At 34.8% G+C, this 23,307-nt stretch overlaps 1 protein-coding gene across 1 annotated transcript; it reads left to right on the plus strand.

The window, feature by feature from the left end:
• The first annotated feature begins 18,956 nt into the window (after window positions 1-18,956).
• Window positions 18,957-23,099, plus strand: EMB3114 (Mitochondrial transcription termination factor family protein). The gene is made up of 2 exons (XM_028057429.2): window positions 18,957-19,284; window positions 22,238-23,099. Exons 1-2 carry the CDS (start codon window positions 19,015-19,017, stop codon window positions 23,072-23,074), a joined length of 1,107 nt encoding a protein of 368 aa, XP_027913230.1. The 5' UTR covers window positions 18,957-19,014; the 3' UTR covers window positions 23,075-23,099.
• The last annotated feature ends 208 nt before the right edge of the window (window positions 23,100-23,307 follow it).

The following is a 23,307-nucleotide window of genomic DNA, read 5'->3' on the forward strand; positions in this document are numbered from 1 at the left end:
AATTGCTTAGCCTTTCATACCATTGCCTTGGTGCTTGTTTCAAACCATATAAGGCCTTTTTTAATTTAAAAACATGGTTAGGATAGAGATGATCCTCAAATCCAGGAGGTTGTGATACATACACTTCTTCGTTTAGGAAACCATTCAAGAATGCACTTTTCACATCCATTTGATGCATTTTAAAGTTACACATGCAAGCATATGCTAAGAGTAATCTCACAGCTTCTAGCCTAGCTACATGTGCATAAGTTTCATCAAAATCAATGCCTTCTTCTTGGTTATAACCTTTAGCAACTAGTCTAGCTTTGTTTTTTTACTATATTACCATCTTCATCCATTTTGTTTCTAAAAACCCATTTGTTCCAATATATTCATATCATTAGTTTTAGGCACTAGAAACCACACATCATTTTATTGTGGGGTTCTTGGTGCAGAAAAATTATTGTTGATACCATGCTTTTCACAAAAGTGTTCAAACTTTTCATTTTGAAATTCCCCACCATGATCACTTCGAATAGACACTATTTTGGAACTCTTTTCATTTTCAAGCATGTTGGCAAGTCTTTTGAAAGCATGAAAAGTGTCATTGTTGGCAGCTAAGAACAAAGTCCATGTGTAGCTAGAGAAATCATCAACAATGACTAATGCATAAAGATTGCCACCAAGACTCATGGTTCGAGATGGACCAAATAGATCCATGTGAAGCATCTCTAAAGGTCTTTCAGTTGAAACAACATTCTTGGATTTAAAAGAGACTTTAGTTTGTTTTCCTTTTTGACATGCTTCGAACACTCTATCCTTCTCAAACTTGAGTTTTGGTAGTCCTTCAACCTGCTATTTTCTATTCAGCCGATTGAAATGTTGCATGTGTATGTGACAAAGTCTTCTATGCCATAACCAAGTATCATCCTTTTTTGTAAGCAAACAATGGATGCTAAATGATGCATGATGCAAGTCAAGTAGATATATATTATTGACTCTCTTGCCTGTCAAAACAATACTACCATGTGCATCATATATCAAACAACTATTTGGTTCAAACATGACTTTAAAGCCTTTATCACATAGTTGACTTATACTTATCAAATTGTGTTTGAGTCCTTCAACTAGCAGCACATTCTTGATGTTGAAAGAGGATCCATTGCCTATGACTCCATTTCCAAGGATTCTTCCTTTGTTGTTGTCTCTATAGGTTACAAACCCTTCCTCCTTCAACTCCAACTTTGCAAATTTGGTTTTATCTCTTGTCATATGTCTTGAACAGCCACTATCAAGGTACCACAATTCTTTCTTATCACCTTTCATGACCTGCAAAACAAATTTGGATTATTTAGTACCCTTTGATAGGTTGGGTCCATCATGGTTATGCCTTTCTAGATCCTTTTGGGATCCATTTCATAATCCTTTTAGGAACATCATATTTTCTAGCATGACAGTTCTTAATAACATGACCTTTTTGCATACAATAGTTGCATGAAATGAATGGCATGTCACTTGGCATGCTTTTAGAAAAGAAACTAGAGAAGTTCTTGGTTTTCTTTTGAAAAGAAGGATTGAAACCAAGTCCAGCTTTGCCAAATACATAATTTTGTGAACCAAGAACAACCTCTGAGTTTGATTCTCCTCTTGTGAACCTTGCACAGGTTTTTATAAGGCATTTCACTTGATTTTTCAAAATTGTGCAGTTTTCACAGGATTTTTCAGCTGACTGATTTCTAAAATAGTCGGTTGAATTACTGTAAATCATTTCCAAATGTTCAAAATCAGTTTTTAAATCAGTTGTTTCTTTTTCCAGTTGACTAACTTTGTTTTCCATCCAATTGTTTAAGCCTTTCAACCGATTGTTTAATACAGAAATCTTGTTTGCTTCATTATGCAACTCTTCAAAATCATGCAACAATTGATTATAGTCATTTAAGTCTAGAGAACTTACTTGGTTTGAGGAAGATGACTCATAACCAGCCATGAGACACAAGTTGGCTTTTTCACTCTCATCTTGTGAGGAGCTACTTGTTGTTGAATCATCATTGTCCTCTCATGCAATGTATGCACGTTTCTCCTTTGACTTCTTCTCCTTTTTCCTATCAACACTCTTCTCCTTTTCTTTGTTAGCATTTGGACATTCAATTTTGATATGTCCTTGTTTTCCACAGTTATAACATGTAAAATTAGAAGAGATTGATTCATTGTGTTTGGAAGTATACCTTTTGGGATTACCTTTGATACCTTTCTTTTTGAGATACTTACCAAACCTCTTGACAAGGAGATTCAAGTTCTCACTTTCACTTGATTCAGCCACCTCATCCTCGAGTTCCTCATTTTTCTTGGTGCTAGTCTTCAAGGCTATGTTCTTGACCTTTTTCTCACTTGACTCAAGCTCATTAAGCCTTTGCATCTCAATCTCATGCTCCCTGAGCTTACCAAACAATGCAGTTGTAGTCAAAGTGGATAGATCTCTTATTTCTGATATAGCTGTGACCTTTGGTTGCCAAGATCTACCAAGACCCTTTAGCACCTCGATGTTTAACTCTTCCTTGTCAAATTCCTTACCCAAGCCTATGAGATGGTTGACTTTGTGAGTGAATCTCTTTTGCACATCCGCTATGGATTCTCCTTGTTTCATCTTGAATAGCTCATATTCTTGAACCAAGGTATGCTTTCTTGCTCTCTTAACATCATTGGTTCCTTCATGAGTCTCTTCAAGAACCTCCCACATTTCCTTGGCACTCTTGCATTGTGAAACACGAAAAAACTCATCCATGTTGAGAGATGAAGTGAGGATATTCTTTGCATTGTAATCATATTGGGCTCTCCTCCTCTCTTCCTCATTCCATTGAGTCCATGGCTTATTAACCTGCACATCATCAACAATATGCTTAGGAGTATATGGTCCATTTATGATTGCATCCCATATCCCTTGATCTATTGACTCAATAAAGATTTTCATCCTAATTTTCCAAAGTTGGTAATTAATGCCACTAAACATAGGGGGTCTATTAATTGAGGCACCTTCACCAAAGGGTAACTTGTTTTTAGCCATTTCAAGTAGTTCAAAACAGACTTAGGACCTTACTTGATCAAATTTCAAGTACCTTGCTCTAGATACCAATTGTTAGTTTTGAAATGGTTGAAAAGCCAAGAAGGGGGGTTGAATTGGCTAGTTAAAAATTTAGGCTATCTTTGCAAGCTAAAAACCACCTTTAATTGAATCAAATAAATCACCAAGTTAGAATGCAAACAGTACTGAGCTATACACTTTCAATCGATCAAAAATAGTTAACAAATTGATTTTACTAAACAGATTCTGTTCTGGTATAATCAATCGATTGAAACTGAAAAACAGTCGACTGAAATACTGGGAAAAATGCAAAAATGCGAATTTGAATTTTAAACCAGAAACAATGCTCAAGAATGATTAAGACCAGTTCCAAATGATTATACAAACATGCTCAATGCTTCAGATTCTATGAAAACATGCAAGAACATGAAAAATATTATTAAAGCACAAGTTCTTGAAACTTTAAAATGAAAATGCAAGAGAGAAAGGTTAGAGAAGAGAGGACACCACGAATTTTTATACTGGTTCACTCAAACCTGAGCTACATCCAGTTTGTCAAGGCAACCTTAGCTTGACTTTGCACTATTTCAAAAGTTTTACAAAGTATCCACCCTTACACTTCCAAAATATGCAAAAACACCACAAAAGACTCTTGAATCACACAAGAACCACACTAGCACAGCAAGAACCCTCTTGCAGACCTGGAAAACCACCAGGCACACACACAAAGCTTGAGAAAGATCAAACCTTAGTGGTAGCACAGCCTTGCCTACCACAAACCACTTTCGCCAAGCTTCAAACCAAGCCAAAAGCTTCAATAATTGATCCAAGATCAATCTTCAACAGCTGCAACACCTATGATCACGAAGGAGAGAGTTTGCACAAGTTTCCAGAACCAAATCGTGCTCTAAAATTATCAACAACACTCTCTTTCGAAAATCACAACTTTTATAGTCAAACTGTTACGAAATTCAACAAGTTGATTTTCAAATCAATCGGTTGATTTCACTTGACTTAAGTGAAATCAGTCGATTAAAAACCAAATCAATTGATTGAATTTGTTGCAGTTTAAGACTACTGCAACTAACCTTTTAACATGTTGAAAAACCATTCAACAGACTAAAAGAGACATTTTAACCTGTTGAAAAACCATTCAACAGATTAAAAACACAATAAAGACCAAACTACATCTAATTAATGCTTTAAGGTCTACAACATGAATTACAAGTAACAAATACACTTTCTTAATGATGTAACTACATGGAGAGCACACATTCCAGCCTTGATCACCATGGATATCATCAAATCTCCTTTCCTTTATCAATGTAGGCTTCATTCCAATGGTTATGGCTTCAAGATAGTTCAAAAGAGCTTCATTCAATCTTTATCAAATCTTCAAGAAGCAAACCACCTTGGCTTCTCGTGTCAACAAAAGTAAGCACACACCTCTGCCCCTAACTATTATTTATGCAGTAAATTGAAGCCCTAAAAATTTTCTCACCCAAACACCACAATAATAAAGAGTGAAGCGTTCATCATAAAAATCATAAGGTGACCCTTTAACTTCTTCTGACATGACCCTTGACCTGCCTGTCTCATCTCTAACATAACCTTCGCCTCAATTCCACTCCTTGAGGTTGGGGTACTACCATACCATAGGGGCATACCAAGAAAAGAGGATTTTTTTCTCAAAAATTGCAACGACAACACATGTACAGAAAACCTTTGGCATGACAAGCTCCGCCAAAGGCTGGGGAACTGATGTACTATACTGGTCGGACAAGACCGGCATGAACTAATACTCGGACTTAGTCGCTAACTTATATTACTAGAAGCTTAGACAATTGACTATACAAAGAGAAAATGCTTACATAACAACCAAATTATATGGATCAAACAACCCCTCTTTAGCTGGTAAAGGCCGCCTATCTAAATTAGGAAAAAACAGCTAAAGCCCCTAAAGCCAGGTGCTATACCTGAGGCCTAGGCCTTAAACTAGGCCCATACGAGCCCAATAAGGGCCCACCCTATAAGCAAAATAGACTGTAATTAATGTTCTATAAATACAAGTGGACCCTAGTAATTAAAGGTACGATTCATTAATGCTAAAGATTGAGATTTGACTTTGAGAACTTTTGCTGACTTGATCGTTGAAATCCTTTTTGTAGGTAACCTCCAAAATGTTCCACTCAACATCAGGAGGTGAAGACATGTCGAATAAGGCCAAAGAGTATCTATCCAAGAGATTCAAATATTGGGGTAAAATAAGATTTGAGTCTCATAATAATCTATTATTGTTTATGCAAGAACATGAATAAATGTTATTTATGATTAACAAATATATTTTTTATTATGAATTAATATTTTATTTAATGAGACCTATTATAGTTAACTCTTACGTGTTTGTCTAGTACATGTAAATACCCCTTATTTGTATGAGAATAGACACAACAATAAACACTAGAGTTCATATAAAAAGTGTTTGTTTTGTATTCTTTTCTATATTATTTTTTAAGACATTCGTGTTCTTAAGGTTTAGAGATCCTTCGCTGCACTCATTGATCTAACGGGTTGTCGTATATTGAAAGAGAAGCGCATATGATTTTTTTTGTCCTGTGCAATATGGGCATTTTCTTTTTAAGGAAAGCATTATGCATGCCTCAAGCCAAGATATTTCTACTTCTTTCCTTATTTATTTTTTATCAATTATTGTTATCAGAATTATTGGGTCTGATTAATATTCTTTTATTCACATATATGTCTTGATATTATTATTGCTCTAATAATTATTATTACATCTATTCATATTTTTATTATTATTGGTATTATTTGTTTAATCATTTTCTAACATTCCTAGAGAAAAAAAAAACTTATTCATTTCTAACATTAAAGACAATATAAAGCAGAAGACTGAAACCATTTGTTTTGAACTAATGTGTTTGTTATAATTATATTAAACCAGTCTCACATAAGCCCTAAAAATTTATAAGTTTTTATTTCTATTCGTAACAATAAATGAAATTGTGGATAAATAAAATTCTAGCTCATTGAATAATTTTTTTGTGATGTCTAAATCTAATGTTTTTTCTATTATATTAATTTATGCTTTAATATCTTCTACTCTTACCACTAATAAAGATGTTCTAGATCATGAATTTGTATGAAAATAATTATAAAATAATTTGTCATACAAAAACCATTATTGAGTTATGAAACTATGCATTTGCAAGGAAAAAAACTTTATCTTGATATTTATATGAAAAAAAAGACTGACAATAAATCTGTTTTATCATATTTATGAACATAAAATATTTTTTATAACATAAAATTAAAATGAAGTATTTGATATCATACTTATGATCATGTGTGTGTTGATAAAAAAAATTCTTCATATCAAAAATTGAGGGATGGTCAAATAAAACTAAACTTATCTTCTAGAAATTATTGTTTTTTAAATAAGATTTTCATGTTTTTGAATTTAGAAACTATTCCTTGCTGCTCAACAAGGTTATGAAATGATTTTTTATTACAATAAATTATTATTTCTAAACATGTGTTTTGGTTGGTAAATGATATATTTGTGATGGTTTGTTTGAGTTAAGTACCTTTATTCTATAATAAAATATTTAATAATTTTTCTTTGATCATTACTAACATAAGTTGTACTATATGACATACTATTATTACAATTGTTGAGAAGTTTGGTTAGAGATCATTCAAATTATAAAATTTTAAGGTACAAAATTAATTAAATAGAGAAGTGATGATGCATGTCTTTATAAATGAGTGTTTATATGTGAAACTCATGGTATTATTCCTTAAGTAACATCTTCATATTGTTTTAATCTAATGGTGCAGGGAAAAAAAAAACTTTAATATGGTAAATGCTTTGATAGAGTGAAACTTTATATTTTGTTTGTCATATCCTCAAATATATTTCCTTACAAAAGGTTGTGATAAAATTCTTAAAAGTCAAAAAAAAAGAAAAAGAAAGGAGAACCACATTTAAAATATTTCAAAGTGTGGGGTATCTTGCAATGGTTAATATACCTCTTAATAAAAATAAATAAAATTTCTTAGTTATATATTATAAAGTGAGTGAAAATATACCTCTAATACTATTTTGCCATCTAGAGATAATATTATTTGTGTTTCTTCTAGTTATGACATTTAATATGTTCAATTTCTTGAGATTATTAAATGATATATTAATGTAAATTGGATATTGATTTTGGTGACACAAAATCAACTACTGGTTATGGTTATGTTTTAACCTTGGATGAAGGTGCATTATCATGAAAATATGTTAAAAAGTTGTTGTTCTGTCATGATCTACTATGCAAGCATAAATTATTCCTATTTTCAATGCATTATGACATTCAAATCATTATATTTAAAGTTTCTACTAAAAATGTCAATGAAAAATTGATATATGAGAATGACAAACAAATTTTTAGAAACTTAATTACTCAAGGTATTATCTCTATTGACTTTGTTAGCTCACAAATATTATATATTTGCTTGTGAAAGGGTTGATGCATCATCAACAACAAGTATTTGAGTCGTCGAGGTGAATGAGATTAAAGCCCATAAATTAATTGCAATAACGGACACCCATCTCGACATGAATGGCGATCCCATGGAATAGAGTTCAATAGGTAAGAACTAAGTTGTTGTTGACTAAAGTACACCAACTAATTTGATTAAATTTTATGTCTCATTCATTTGGCGAGGTGTACTATAAATTGTGGCAATAATTAGGTTGAGGTATGTACATTATTATGCTTATATTTTTTAAAATACCTTTTAATAAACCCAATGACAATTTTGTACATGTGTGAGTCATAGGGTTTACCTAGTGAGTGTGATGGTGGGGTCGCCATTGTGAGACATGAGCAAGTCTTTAAGTGACACTCATGAAACAAGATACATGCACAAGGCCGTAATGTGCAACCACTTATTAGAACCTAATATGAACACCGATATTGTATGTGTTATTTACCAAAACTCAGTCACAAGAGATGTAGCTCAAGAGAATTAAGTCTATGCATATTCTCGAGGGAAAGTTTATAAGCACTAGGTGTAAGATTCAAACCTAGAAGGCTCCTTATGATGAAATATAATATTTTGTTTTAAAAAATAATATATTTTACTTTATTTTATTTTTTAAATTATGTGAGGGTTATTGGAAATATTTTAATATAAATTAAAAATATATAAGAATTGTTAGTTTTAATTAATATTATATATATATATATATATATTATTGTTATAATAATAATTATTATATTATTCATATTTTTATTATTAGTATTATTATTTTTTTAATATTTTCTAACATTGTTCATTTGTATAATTTTTTCTCAATATGCACATATTTAGTAATTTTTAATTCAAAATTGTATGAATTTGTAAATGCTCCAATTATATAACAGAATGAGTCATCCTTGTGTTTCAAAAATTTAACAGAAGGCCATCACGTATAATTATCAACTATACCATATACTACTAAAAGAATTTGTTTTAATTGTCTAGAAAGATCCAAGTGTATTAATTCAAGAGGCCTTTACGTAGAAACATAATTTATCTTTTTAAGAGAATTTTTGACTTGCTTGCCTTTTATACATGATTCACACATCTATATCCTTGTTGAAACATCATTTATCTTTGTTTATACATGACTCAAATGTAGTTAGAATTGTCCAAGGACATAGAGTGAGTTAGGTGTTAAATTACAAGTCAACTTCATCTTATTTCATTAGAGCATAAAAAACACTCTAATTGAAGAGCTCGACCAAAACAACACATAACCCCCTAAGCTCCCACATAGAGCTTATAAGAAATTTACAAGCACAAACACATATAAAGACTTGGAAAAGCAAGATTTGAGAGATGTGGAACTTGAAAAAGGTTAGGAACGAAATTGACTTGTCTATTATGCTTGTTAATTCCACATCACCTAGTTTAATGAGTGAATGAGGTTCTTCACTCTATAAACAAGAGGCCTCTACGCCTCCCCCAAAATAGTGAAACTCTCCCCTCTTTTATACTCACGTTGAATTTGAATAAGAATAAGAATCGATGATGTAAAAAATGTCATTTTATTCGTTAATTCTTCGAAGTCTATGTCACCAAAGAACTTTTCTTGGAAGTAGGGATGTCAAAAATGGATAAATGGATACTCGCGAGTAACAGGTACGGTTATTTTTTATACTCGCATGTTAACAGGACATGTACATGTATCATAGTATCCTACTTGTGGATACCCGTATCCGCTAAACTTTAATTCACAAAAATATCCTTATATATATATATATATATATATATATATATATATATATATATATATATATATATATATATATATATATATATATATATATATATATATATTAGTAAAGAAAATTTTGACCTAATCTTTTCTAAGCTGCATGTAACACCCCAATTTTGGAACGTCACGGAACGTTAGAAAATTTTTGCGTTTCGCGGAAAAAGAAATAAACATTGAAAATGTACTAATTAAAAACTTTTAATTTAAAAGTAAATAGGTAATCCAAATGTTAATTTGAAATAATAATAATATTAAATAAACAAAGTTCCAACTAAATACTAGAATTAAAAGAAAATTTCATAGTCTCTACTGTTTGATTTAAATCAACAAAATAAACCATAAATCCCGAGTCCACTCCATCCTTTCCGATATCTACTTCGAGTCAGAAATATCTGCATTACCATCTGCTCCCGTATAACATACACGTTATACGATCATCGCACAGGCAACATACATACAAACAAACAAATAGGGGTAAGCTAACCATAAACAATGATATTCATAAAAGAAATTCATAAATAAAACATGTCCAATAATACTCAGCGTCTCATTCAAGTAACACGAAAACATTATAGTCGCATTTCATCCTTGATCTGAACACAAACCCCAAATCCAAACAATCATACTAAACCAAATATAACATCACCTTCATCTAAAATCTTCATTAGATTCCACCAAGAGTTTTCAAGCAAATCAAAATACTCTCATTCTGTAAGGCCCATTAAAAATCTGTTAACTTTCCTGCCCTAAAGTTTAGTGGGCTGCCCTTTGTCAGTGGGCCTAAGGCCGGCCCAACGCATAAAGTCCTTCGGTCTGCCTTAATTCCACACTCACTCTCACTTTGCTGAAACAGATCTCCCAAACCTTTGAGCAGCCGCAATCACCTCCGCTAGGGTTCAATCTTTGGTCCCCGTCGTGCCTGTTTAAACCAGTTCCGCCCCGCGTAAGTTGTTTCCGCCCCATACCTCTTCGTTAGCACTGTTATTTCGGATTTCCTGTTGGGACCACACTAGGTAGCTTCGTTTCATAATATTCTTTTGTTTTCAGCTCGTTAAACTGCTCTAGGAGCTGCTGTGGTCTTTGTTCGTGCCCAAAAACCCAACTGTTAGCCTTTTTCCCAGGTACGGGAAGTTAGGGTTTTAATTTCGAGTCACGCTTCTGAACCTTGTATGAATTGGTTGTTAATTTGATGGCGTGATATTTCGTTTTGGTGCGTGCGAGCTGATTGTATGAACTATTTGGGTGAAGAACTTGGCTGCTGCAGGTGAAACAATGGCGAGACCTGTTAATCTCGCCCAAGCGAGCCAGACTCGCCTAGGCGAGATGAACAGGGAGCTCGCCCAGAGCTTTTGCGCGAAAGGTCGCCCAGGCGACCAGCTCGACTTTTGAGCGAGCAGACAACTCGCCCAGGCGAGAGGGGTCTCGCCTAAGCGAGATCCCGCGTTGTCCATGCTCATGGTTTTTGTGCCCTCGCCTAGGCGGAGGGGGAACTCGCCTGAGCGAGACCCCTCAGCCTGAGCGAGGTGCTGGGCGAGGCAGAGCTGGGATTGAATGTCTGTTTGTTCCTGAATGATCTGTTTTGGTTAGGTATGATTGTATGGTGAATGATATGCATATAGTGGAGCATGAGGTATTTTTGGCATGATTCATGAATTGCGTATGACGGGTTGGGTATGATAATGGCATGTGAAATGAATGAGTGGTTTGGAACTAAAGGAACACGTGATAAATATGAGATGAGGCCCTAGATTCATGGGGTGGTGATGATCAGAGGTAGGGATTCGAAATATGATGCGTATTAGGAATTAATCTCAGGGGTTGGGATGGAAAGGTAAATATGATTTTTCGTTCATTTATTTCTGAGCTATGAATGTTGGTCCGTGTCAGCGCATAAATTCCTTGGGGTCTCTAGGTGAGACCTCTGGGGTCGCGCTTCAGTGGTCGGGACGTAATTCCATGGCCCCTGTGGGTGTCCATGGTGGTGCCCCATTTGTATAACTAAGTAAGGATTCAAGGTAAGGACTGTATCCTGACACTCTAAGGGACCAGTTAGTCTCACTTAGAGCGGACTGACCCCTGTGGTGAGAGTAGCAGGAGGCCTGAAATCCATTAAGGGCTAACCTTGTGGTGAGGGAAATTTGATTCATCGTAACAATTGTAACACATAGCTCAGGATCGAGCAGCTCAGGGTCGAGTAGAGGTATCCACCACAAGTGCAAGCATCCGCTGAATCCGACTAAGTTATACGTATCCGGATGAGTCGAGTCGAGTCGTAGTGTATTGAATGAGAGTCATAACATGTTTGGTTGATTACATGAATGCGAGATGATGAAAATGCTTTTGACTGTATGATGCATATGTTGTTGGCTCTAGCTTACCCGTTTTGTTGCATGGTTGTGTTGTATGTGGCTATTCTTCCTCGCGATGATCATCAACTTGGTTGATGGGAGCAGATGGGCAAGGTTCTCGTGGTCAGCAAGGGAACGGTGGTTCAGCAGCTTAGCCGTCTGGGCCGGGGTCTTTTTATTCATGATTTCCTTAGGGCTACGGCCCCTGTATCGTCTTATGATTTCTTACTCTACACTCCTTGTTAAAATTGTATCTGTTTTCTATTGGCATCGTGGTGTGCCAGGCTGTAGGGGTTGCGTTAAGGACCCCAAGACTACGCTGCTATACTTTATCGCATGACGTTTCCTTTAATTTCGTTTAATAATTAAATGGGACGTTACACATTCTACCCATGAGAATTTCATATTGCCAACTAAATATACACCATCACAGCATGCTTGAAAAATAAGGTCTCCCAACCAAACCATATTCACATATCACTCTTGTATATAATCACATACCAAAAATCAAATACAAGAGCAAGAAAATTACAACGTCAATTCATACTCCTAACGCATTCAAACCCTTCAAAGAAAAATAGTCAATATATAACTTAACGTACTTGTCATTTCTAAACCCGCTGCCCCATTCATTTCACGCATGACAACAAGAGAAAAAAATTAAGGATTTTGTATCCTTTAATCACGTAAAAAAACGAACCCAAAAGAGAAAGGAAGAAAACATGGCACCGTCTGCACCAATTCCTTTAAAGGATACCCCTCCCTCAAAAAGTCACATGAATGGTTTAAAGGAAAGAGAGAGAAAAGAAAGAGAAAAGGAAACTGCTGCAATCACGTGAATTAAACAAAAGCCATATATCTTTATATGGAATTAATAGAAAATAAGAAAGAGAAAGTCAAGGCTGCACCTTTAAATTTTTTTCACTCATTCACACTCAAACCACACTTAATACTCACGATCCTAACCCGTTCGCACTCATCACACCTGCAACTCACGCACCCATGGCCCACATCACTTAAACCCTCTCGCTCACAACCCCCCACATGCACCATGCATGAACCTAGACTCCACCACACTAGCACCAACTTCACGTAACACACACAACCACACTCATCCCTCCTTTCACTCACTATTTTCACTTTACTGCTCACACATAACCTGCATACATCTCACTTTACTGCACTCACTGCTTGCTTCACTCTCTTGCAACATTTTCTCACTCGAACCTCACTGCACCATGTATGCAATACCATCATGTACCCGTAAATAAACTCCGGGTTTCATAAAAATGCAAATAAACATACAAAGAGAAGAAAAGAGAATAAAAATTGTTGAAACCAAAAACATCCGAATCTTGAGCACTATGTACGCAAACTAAACAACCATGGTACCAATCATCAATGTTCTGTTATAAAAAAACGAGAAAACAAGGAAAACGAACCCATAGTGTAGCTTCCTCTAAAATCCCCAAAACGAAAGGCATGAGATGCTAGTGAACTAAGAAAACTGCACTCAATGAAAAGAGAACCCAACGTTTAAAGGTTTATACACCCACTGGACAAGAAAACATAGTAACAAAAGCATTCAAGCATCAAAGATAAAGGCATATAATAGAAGAAAAACAGAACTGTACCATCATCATACCATAAGAACGAGAAGAAAATAAGCAAGATTAACAAGAGTAGAAAGCAAGGTTGGCTTCCCCTACCTCTCTAGACTCTTCCCTACCACTGAAAACTCTAACTTGCACCCTTTCTCTCTTTTCCTTCTCCGGTCTCCCTCTTTTCTCTAAAGAAAATTCCTAGGGTTTTGCTTTATCTAATCCCACCCAATAATTATGTTAAGATTGTTTTTAGCCCATTTTATTTTTCCTTATCATTTAACTCTAAAAAATAAAAAAAAAACAGAAGATAAAACAGAAATAAAAAGAAAATGAGCAACGAAATTTTGAATTGGTTGCAGCGTTATTTCCGCATGCATGGAAATGCAACCCCATTTACGCTCCATGGGCCCCACACTCCATGGGCCCCACACTCCATGGGCCCCACACCAGGTTCGAATCCTGCATCTGCTCTTCTATGCACGGAACTATCACCACTAGACTACATGCCATCACATGATATTATGTACATTATAAGATTTAAAGCCCTTAAACTCCACTAACCTTAATTCCTTAAATCACTTAAATAATTATTATAAACACCACAATAACTTAAATCACTCAAATAATAATTATTTTCTATTTCATAATTTAATAACCTAATTAAATTAAATAAATCAACAATATTAATCTAGCCATTAATTTTCTTTTTATTTGTTTTCCTTTAATCTAATTTTTCCCGGGTCTTACACTGCACATCTTGTCTTATCTTTTGTCTTCATTCTTCCAGCTTCAAGTATTGATACGTTGTCTTCTTCCAGGTACACCCCTTGACACTCTTCTCTTTCCTTTCTTTGAAATTAGCCATATACATCAAACCCTATATAGACAGTGGGTTTATGGTATGTTTGTTGTCAAATGATGGAGTTAACAAAATAAGAATACTGGGCACGTGACAATTGAGGTTTATTAACTTCTAAGAATTGAATTTTATTATTTTCTAAGAATTGAAAAATATGGTTTCGTAAGGGTTTTCTAATTTAACTGAGTTTCTAGTTTATTATTTTAATATTTCACGAGTTTCGTATGAATTGAAAATTACTATCGTATGACTTTTATCATTTTAATAGCATTTTGGTTTATTATTTTATTATTTCATGAGTTTCGTATGCATCGAAAACCACTAACGTATGAGTTTTATTATTTTAATAGCAGAGGGCACAATTTTGGTTTGTCAAGATTAATTATATGTATAATTTATGTATACTCACTTTATAAATTGTTTTTACAACCTCTTTGATAGAATTTTTGATAATAGAAACATTAAAAAGTCATATGGTTATGTGCATTTGTAATATTTTAAATTAACGATGTCTACGAATTTATATAAATTATCTAAATATGTATTGGTTTGTTGTTTAGCATGTCTACGAAAAAAATTTCTACTCCCAAGGAAGGTGAAGAACAAGTGAAAAATGACTTTAATGTTGGTGAATCAAATATAAGGGAATCAAATAATGTTCCTATGAATGAAGGCGATGACTCAACCCAAGTACAAACTGGAAGTTCATTTCAAATAGAGGATAACATTCTTGGAAAAGACACACATCAGTTGTATGGAATCACTTTAAGAAACAAAAAAGTAGATGGAAAGTGGAAAGCCATTTGTAATTATTGTGGCTTAAAACTTTTAGGGGAGTCAAAGCAAGGGACATCACACTTGATTGCGCAATTTAGGTGTTGCAAACTTCGAACAACTCGAGACATCAAGCAAGCATTTCTCAAAATAGAAAAAATAGGGAGTGAAACAATAGTTGTTGGCAACTATGTATTTAGTCAAGAAGCAGCAAGGTCTGCCATGGAACCTAGAAAGTCGACTTGTGAGGTAATGTTTCTAAATTATATAATTACAATTTGTATTATTTTCTTTACTTGTTTATGAATAAATTATTAAAATATTTATCTTTATGTTAGGTTCATTTATGTACTTGCTCCTCTTACAAGTAAAGTTCTTGCTGATGTCTTAATTCAATGTTTGATGGATTGGAATCTAGATAGAAACTTGTCCACTTTGACAGTTGATAATTGCACTACAAATGATGCTATGATTGAGCGAGTTTTTTAGAAGATTTTACCTAGAACTCTTATTTTAGGTGGCCAATTATTTCACATGCGTTGTTGTGCTCATGTTTTAAATCTGATTGTTAAAGATGGTTTATATATAATCTCTGACACCATTGAAAGGATTAGAGAAAGTGTTCATATTTGGACAATAACACCTAAAAGAGGGGAGAAATTTATAGAGGTATGCGGTCAAGTGAACATTCCATTTAAGAAAAAAATAGTTCTTAATTGCAAGACTAGGTGGAATTCTGCATTTTTTATGCTTCAAGTTGCTACACAATACAAAGATGTGTTTCATAGATTGTCATAGCGAGATAATCAATACAAAGCTTTACCTAGTGAATATGATTGGATGATGGCAAATGAGATTTGTCAAAGGTTGGAATTATTTTATGATGTGACACTTTTATTCTCTGGTAGTTTGTATCCAACTATGAATGTCATTTTCCCAGAAATATGTGAAATTAAGTTGAATGACTTTCCTATCTTAATTCCATTATTCATGGAGTGGCTGCAACCATGATTGCTAAATTTGATAAGTATTGGGGTGTGATCAACGAGGTGATGGCTGTAGGAATTGTATTAGATCCTAGGTACAAAATTGACTTGTTAGATTATATTTTTCCCTCAAAATTATGGAGAAAATTCTCATTATGAAATTGAGAAGGTAAAATCTATTTGTCAAGATTTGGTAAAAGAGTATGCCATTAAAGTCAAGGGTAAAAAATTGGCTGCTTCATCTCAAATTTCAAACCTAAATGAAGTGGATATAGGTGTTCTTGGAAGAAAAGAAAGTTGGAGGTCAAATTTTGAAAAACATGAGATTGCAAAGAGAAGTGACACACCAAATTTCAAGTCAGAATATTGTTATTTAGAAAAGACAATACTTCTTGATTCAGATGCACAATTTGATATCTTAGCGTGGTGGAAAAGTAATGGGTTAAAATACCCAACCTTGCAAATGCTGGCGAGAGACATTCTAGCAATTCCCATCTCACACCAATGCAGTAAGGGCTTTTGGCCCCGATTGTTTTTGATATTCTGCCCCGGTTCCAGAACCGAGGCATATTAGGGTGAGGCCAAAAAGGGATGGCTTTTGGTCTCGGGTGTGAACCGAAGCCATAGAGCTACTCTTCTACCTCGTTTCTACTATGAACCGAAGCCATTGTGTCAACGGTGGCTCAGCCGCGTCCGTAATGGAGGCGTTCTCATCGTGGTAACGTGTTCGTGGCGGTGCTCGTGGCTCGCGCGCAACAGCGATTGTCAGTGGTGGTTTGTGAATCTGCAGGGGTTGTGACAATGTTTGCTGATCTGGTTTTTTGATTTGCAGGTTTTGCAATCACAGATCTAGTTTGCGCAACCACTGATGGCGTTGTGTGAATGCGGGAGAGCGCTCTGTGTAGTGAGGTGCAGCACCAGCGGAGGCGACGCCGCGACGGTGGCTGCAAGATCGTGGTGGCAGCGACGGAGGAGGGTGGTGGCAGCGATGGTGGCAGGGAGAGAGACGAAAGAGCGACGCGACGGTGACGGGAGGTGCAACACAAAGAGGGTTCGCGTTCACGTTCACCTTCGCGTGGTTGCAGCGGTCGGAGGTGGCCGGAGGTGGTCGGAGACTTTGGTGGTAGAGGTTGCAACGGAGAGAGAGAGAGATAGAGAGAGAGAGAGAGAGAGAGGAAAGAGTTGCAGATTCGCGGCGCGGGGAAGTAGAAGGGTTTGCGAAATTGAAACCCTAAATAAACCCTATGGCTTCGGTTCCTCTAACAACCGAAGCGATATACCCCTTTTTGGCACCGGGTCTTGTTGGACCGAGGCCTATAACACTCTTTGTCACCGGTTTTGCGCGAACCGAGGCCTATAACTGTCTTTGGCTTCGGGTGTTAGCTGAACCGAGGCATAAAACTTGGCTGGAATTGCAAAAATGCCACCGCGCCATTATATGCTTCGGTTCCTGGCCAATTGAGGCATATAAGGCGAGGTAAAAAGGAAATTCTGCACTAGTTTCAACTGTTGCTTTTGAGTCTTCATTGAATAATGATGGCCGGATTCTTACTCCACATCGTAGTAGATTACTTCCAAATACTGTGGAGGGTAATGAAATTACTCCAACACTGGTTATGGACCAACATGGAAGGTAATGAAATTAACACTTTTACTTAGATATTTTAATTAAGTGATTGTTAGAAATTTTTAATGAACTTCTTATGTTTTCAGACTCTTCTAGATTAAAATTGGACAACATGAAACTTTATACAATGTAGTAAGATGTGGACAATGATGAAGTTAGTAATTTCTTTAATATTTCATTCAAAAATAAACTACAATATAAATTGTTATTGAGTTTTTATTTGTTTATTTTTCAGGAATCAATCGGAGAAAGTGGGCTTGTTGATCCAAGCATTAACTAAAGAATTTCTCTTGTGTTGAACGTCATTTTATATTTACTTTTATAATTATTTGGACTTGTATGAACTTGAATTTATTTGAACTTTATTTAAAATTGATAACAGTGGTGTATTTTTATTTTATTTGAATTTATGGTTAAATATTTGTTTTTTAAAATATTTTTGTAAATACCCGCAAGTACCCATGGTTATCCGCAAATAAAAAAAAAGGCAGGTACTCGCATAATAGATACCTGTACAAATATGAGGACGAGTACATGACGTATATTTATCCAGCGGATAAGGAACGAAGGAGTTATTACCCGTACCCTACCCGCTCTGTTGACATCTCTACTTGAAAGTAAGGACTCCTGAATTCTTTAAGAACTTGGAAAATTTTAATTTTAGTCGAAAAAATCTCATTTTAAACATTTTCTGAAATACTTTCTTTTATTAACCGATTTTTATATAATTTAAAAGAATAAAAAGAATAATTTTTGTTTGTTTAGGTCATCTCAAAATTATAATTAATGTGAAATGTTTTATTTATTCTAATTAGAAAACTACATTCTATGTTTTAAGATATAAATATTTTTAAGAGTTAAGAGTGTAAATAAAATTATGAGAGGAAATGATAACAATAATTAGTCCAATAAAGTAAAATAAGACAAAAATATATGTAGAAAAAAATGTACCTTCTTTTTCTCTCTGTCTATTAATATTTCACTAATAAAAATCATCTTAAAAAATTAAAATTATGACCATAAACATTTCTAAAACTAAAATAAGTTACATATAAGAAGATTAATTCTTTAAATTTAGTTTTTAAAGAATACCTTTTTTTTTTAAAATTTAGGACTAAAATATTCTTTTTAAATTTGGAAATTAATAAATATAAGATTAAAAACCTAATTAAGAAAAAACATTTTAAAAACATAGTGTTAATTTTGTGATGTTATTTTTTTTTAAATGACATGGAAATAAAAATAAAACATTTCAAGTAGAAATACCATATTGATTTTCCAAATGTATGGATGCAGATCTGTAGAGAAAGGTTAAGACCCCACAAAGAGGTGACACGCAAGATATCTCTCTATCTTCTCATCCACCACTTCTCCAATTGGAAGCACACGCCAACACTCTATTTTCTCCATCATTCAACATTTTTTCAATGTTCATAGCCACACCACTCCACACCACTAACCTCGATCTGCATCCTTGTTTCTCCTGTTATCTCTTCTTGAGACCCCAAATGGCTTCTGCCAGTGCCACCACTCTCTTCTCCTCTAACCCCATGTTTCCCTCTGACTACCACTCTCTCTCCCCCTCTCCAACCATTCCTAAATCCTTCACCGGCCTCTGCAAGCCTTTCCATTCGAGGGTTCCCACTTCCATCCCCTTCTTCCATTGCAGAAGACCAAAGTTCTTTGTCACAGCTTCTGTGAGTGTTTCTGCCTCACCCTCTTCTTCAATGATGTCAAGTTTTTGCTTTGTTTTTTTTTTATTATTTATCTGGGGCTGCCTAATTGTGCCTGGTAATGCCCAAGTTTCGATTTTTCCTTATGAGTCATGCTTATTTTGTGCAATGAACGTATTGGTTGTTCTTGGCGATGTTGAGAAGGATTTTTGGATTTAGGTGTTAGTTACCCTTTATTGTTGATGTGTTCCTTTTCCTATGAATCAAAATGGGTGTTTTTGTTTTTCCATTGATGTGGGGTTGGTGACTGTTTTTGTTTTGATTGTGCAAAAACTTTTTCTGTTTTCTCAAGGTGTGTAGTATCTAAGTAGAAATCGTTGGTAATCTTGCATGAAGGTCTTGGTGGCTATCAGCATGGGAAAGTTCTGTAATAGTTAGTATTTGGTTATCTTTTGATTCAAAATTTTAATTGAAGATGTTATTTTGTTATTGGTTATGTTTTAGACAAAATTGTATCTTTTACTTCAAAAGCCCTGAAGTACTGAGTGTTTTTTATTTTATGGGCATTTAATATTTGTTGTTTAAGACTTTCTCATTTTAAAATGCTTGACAAATCCCTTGCTTTAGGGTAATACCTATGGTCTCTAATGAATTGGAATTTTCTATGGTCCATTTGATTAGGATTTTAACTTGGACGAAGGGGAAAAGTCAAAATTTCGATGCACCTTTCATGCTTTTAGATAGCTTTTATTTGAAGTTTATTAATCCCTTTATACTCAAATATGTCGTGATTGAACAGCTTCTAAAACAATCAGGCTCTTAGTAAGGTTGTCTAACTTGAGTTTATTTAAACCTGTGGAGGCTTGGTAAACTAAACAAGTAGTTTTACCTTGGGTAAAATAATATTAAAAATATGTAATCATAGTATACATACAAACCATAGTAACAAATGATAGTACAATCGTTCTTAATGATCCAAGCTATGGACTCAAATTTCAGTTCATTTTTACTGCAAAAAACTAAAGGTTCTATTTTTAGTAACAGCAAATAATAAAACCTAATTAATTGGCAAATACAAAATAAAATAAAAGAGAGGAGGGTTGCTGGCCTTTGGGTTTGGGCATACAGGTTTCAGTTTTAATAATGTATGAAGGAAGTTAAGGGTTCAATGCATACCATCTCTAGCTTTCAGTTGCTTGCAGGTCAGAAAGGGTGTAATTGGTTCTTTTGCAGTTGCTGGCTTCCATTTGTGGCTGCTCAGTTCCGTTCTTTAGCTACTGAGATCCTGTTGTACGCTTTGCAGACATAGATCTGATTCATGGTTGGTGACTGGTCAGATGAATGACTGGTGTTGCTTCGTGGTTGATGGCAGCCATGGAGAAATGGTTGATGGCCAAGTAATACTCCAATGCAATCATGGGTCACAATTGGTGATGTGAACCCTCTTGGATCAAGATTTGAGTATCTCAAAACATGAATTTCTTTGGACAATTGTGGTAAGAAAAGTGAGAAATTAAAATGGAAAAATATGGGTTGAGCTAAGAAATGAAAGATAAACACCACAATCTCTAAACATTAATAAGTTGAGAAAGATTGACATTTGGAATTAAGAAATTCAAGGATAGAAGCAAAATTACTTCCTAAGAACCTATAGATATAGAATCCTCTCAATTGGAAAAATTTTCAGTTTAATTCAATTGTCACCCCTCAAAATCTTACATAAGGTTCTTTGTAAGCTTAGAGGCAACAAGTAGTAAATGCCCACTCAGGCTCCACAAAGAAATAAATTCCCACCAACACTTATTTCTAGTAGAATTGACTCCGGTATCCCATTACCTATCATTATGGTTTGGGAAGCTGAAAAACACTAAAAAACTGTTCTTGACAGCCTTAAAACTCATAAAATATTTAAAAAAAAAGAACTAGAAAAATTACATTAATAATGAAGGGTAATAGGGCTTAAGCAATTATTTAGTTCAACTGCTTAAACTCTAACCACCAATGCTTTTTCTGTGTTATGTGAATTCGGTTTTGTCATAAAGTCTTCATCAACATGTAGAAAATAGCATTAGGTGATATATCTTCATGGGCATATCATGCAAATCAGTCCATCTTTATTATTCAAATTCTTCCAAGTGCAGTCTTTGGTAGATTCCATCAAATAGTCACTTGGGTTTTGGGTAACTTAGTTTTCAGAACGAAACCGAAAGGAAGCAAAACATAAAAATTCTTATTTTTTAGGAGTTTTGAAGGATAATTTGCTTCACTTCTATGTACCCATGAACTTGTCCCTGAACTTGCAAGTTAATACAAGTTCTTCTGAGTTTGCAGCCAAGCAAATTTACTAGCATTCTTAGCCTTGGAATGGGGAATAGTTTTTCCAAAACTGTGAGTTTAACAGCCACATTCTTAGCCTTGGAATGGTGGTTGTTTTCTTTGTGCACTGTATTTTTAACATGCTTTTCTTTTCTAAATTTGTTATAGAAAGTGGAACTTAATGATGGCATGACGATAGACAACAAATATAACTTTGGCCATAAGACTCAATTTATAGGGTAATAAAAATCTTGATCAAAGGTTCAGATAGGGCTTTGGTTCTCTAAATTTGCACTCTGCTTATTGAATTATGCAAATTCCGCGTGTCCAAAATTACATTTAACAGCATGTTTAGGGCATATGAAATATTTTAGTTGTTTTTTCCGCTGTTTGCTTGATAATATGTGTTTGGAACAACAACTAAAATTTGTAAATAGGTTTTCTTTGAGCACCCATTTGAGTGGAGAAACAAAGTTTTACACATGCTATTTTTCTGTTTGGTGTGCACTAATACACTTGGGTTTGTTTGTTTGTTTGTTTCTCCTATAAGGCTGTAACATGCACATTAAATTCATTTTCTCAGCGAGAGAATGGAGTATTTGCTTGCATGTCAAATTGTTAAGATTACTGAATAAATTCATGTGCTTATGCTGTACCACAGGTAATAAAGTGGAGATGTCCAAAGCAAACCCTCCCTCCCAATTCAGATACTGGTTTCCAAAAGAAACTCCTCTATCTAGAATCCATTGGCATCGACTCTTTCTCACTAATTGAAAACCATCCAATGCTGATCACTACCTCTCTTACAGACATAAAATCGACTGTGGAATACATCACCTCCATGGATTTCACTGCGACCGAGTTCCGGCGTATGGTTGGCATGTGCCCTGAGATTCTGACCACCAATGTCTCCGACATAATACCTGTCTTCACCTTCCTTCATAGCGAGGTACACGTGTGTTGTTCAGACATTAAGCGGGTTATAAATCGCCGTCCCAGGTTGCTTGTCTGCAGTGTTAGTAAGAGACTTCGTCCTACCCTATACTTCCTCCAAAGTATTGGCATAGAAGAGGTAAACAAGCACACTGACTTGCTATCATGTAGTGTTGAAGAAAAGTTCATGCCCAGAGTTGATTACTTTGAGAATATTGGGTTTTCTCGCCGTGATGCAACTATAATGTTTCGCAGATTTCCTCAGCTGTTTTGTTATAGTATTAAAAATAATTTGGAGCCTAAATACAGTTACTTTGTGGTGGAGATGGGGAGAGATTTGAAGGAGCTGATAGAATTTCCACAATATTTCTCATTTAGCCTTGAGAATAGAATTAAGCCTAGGCATAAAAAGTGTGTAGAAATGGGGGTCTGTTTTCCTCTCCCTGCTTTGTTAAAAACAAAGGAAGTGAAATTTCAAAGTAGATTGGAAGTGTTTGTAAATTCTTCAACACCCTTGAAAACATCCCCTCTGTGGTGTGCTGGCTGTGATCTTTATGAAGTATAGAATAACAATTGCATTGTACATTTAATTGCTCTTGTGAATTTGTAAACTTAATTAGGTGCTTTATACTTCAGTTTGCTAATGTTTCTGGTACAAAATCACGGGCATCTTCTAAAAAGGCACATTTCTATGAGTTGGTAATACAATTGTTTCTTCAGACTGAAAAATTAAGACTACGAATTAAATTGAAATAACTGTGTAAGTTGATTTCAAATAATAATTACTTTAGTTATTCT

The sequence above is a fragment of the Vigna unguiculata genome, chromosome 1 (genome assembly GCF_037176805.1).
Source record: "Vigna unguiculata cultivar grain cowpea cultivar isolate G323 ecotype 2 chromosome 1, ASM3717680v1, whole genome shotgun sequence".
In the NCBI taxonomy this organism is placed as follows: domain Eukaryota; kingdom Viridiplantae; phylum Streptophyta; class Magnoliopsida; order Fabales; family Fabaceae; genus Vigna; species Vigna unguiculata.

Coding starts and splice junctions, on each gene's coding strand:
- EMB3114 (XM_028057429.2), top strand. CDS start 19,015: ATGTTCATAGCCACACCACTCCACACCACTAACCTCGATCTGCATCCT. Junction 19,285..22,237: donor AGTTCTTTGTCACAGCTTCT/GTGAGTGTTTCT, acceptor GCTGTACCACAG/GTAATAAAGTGGAGATGTCC.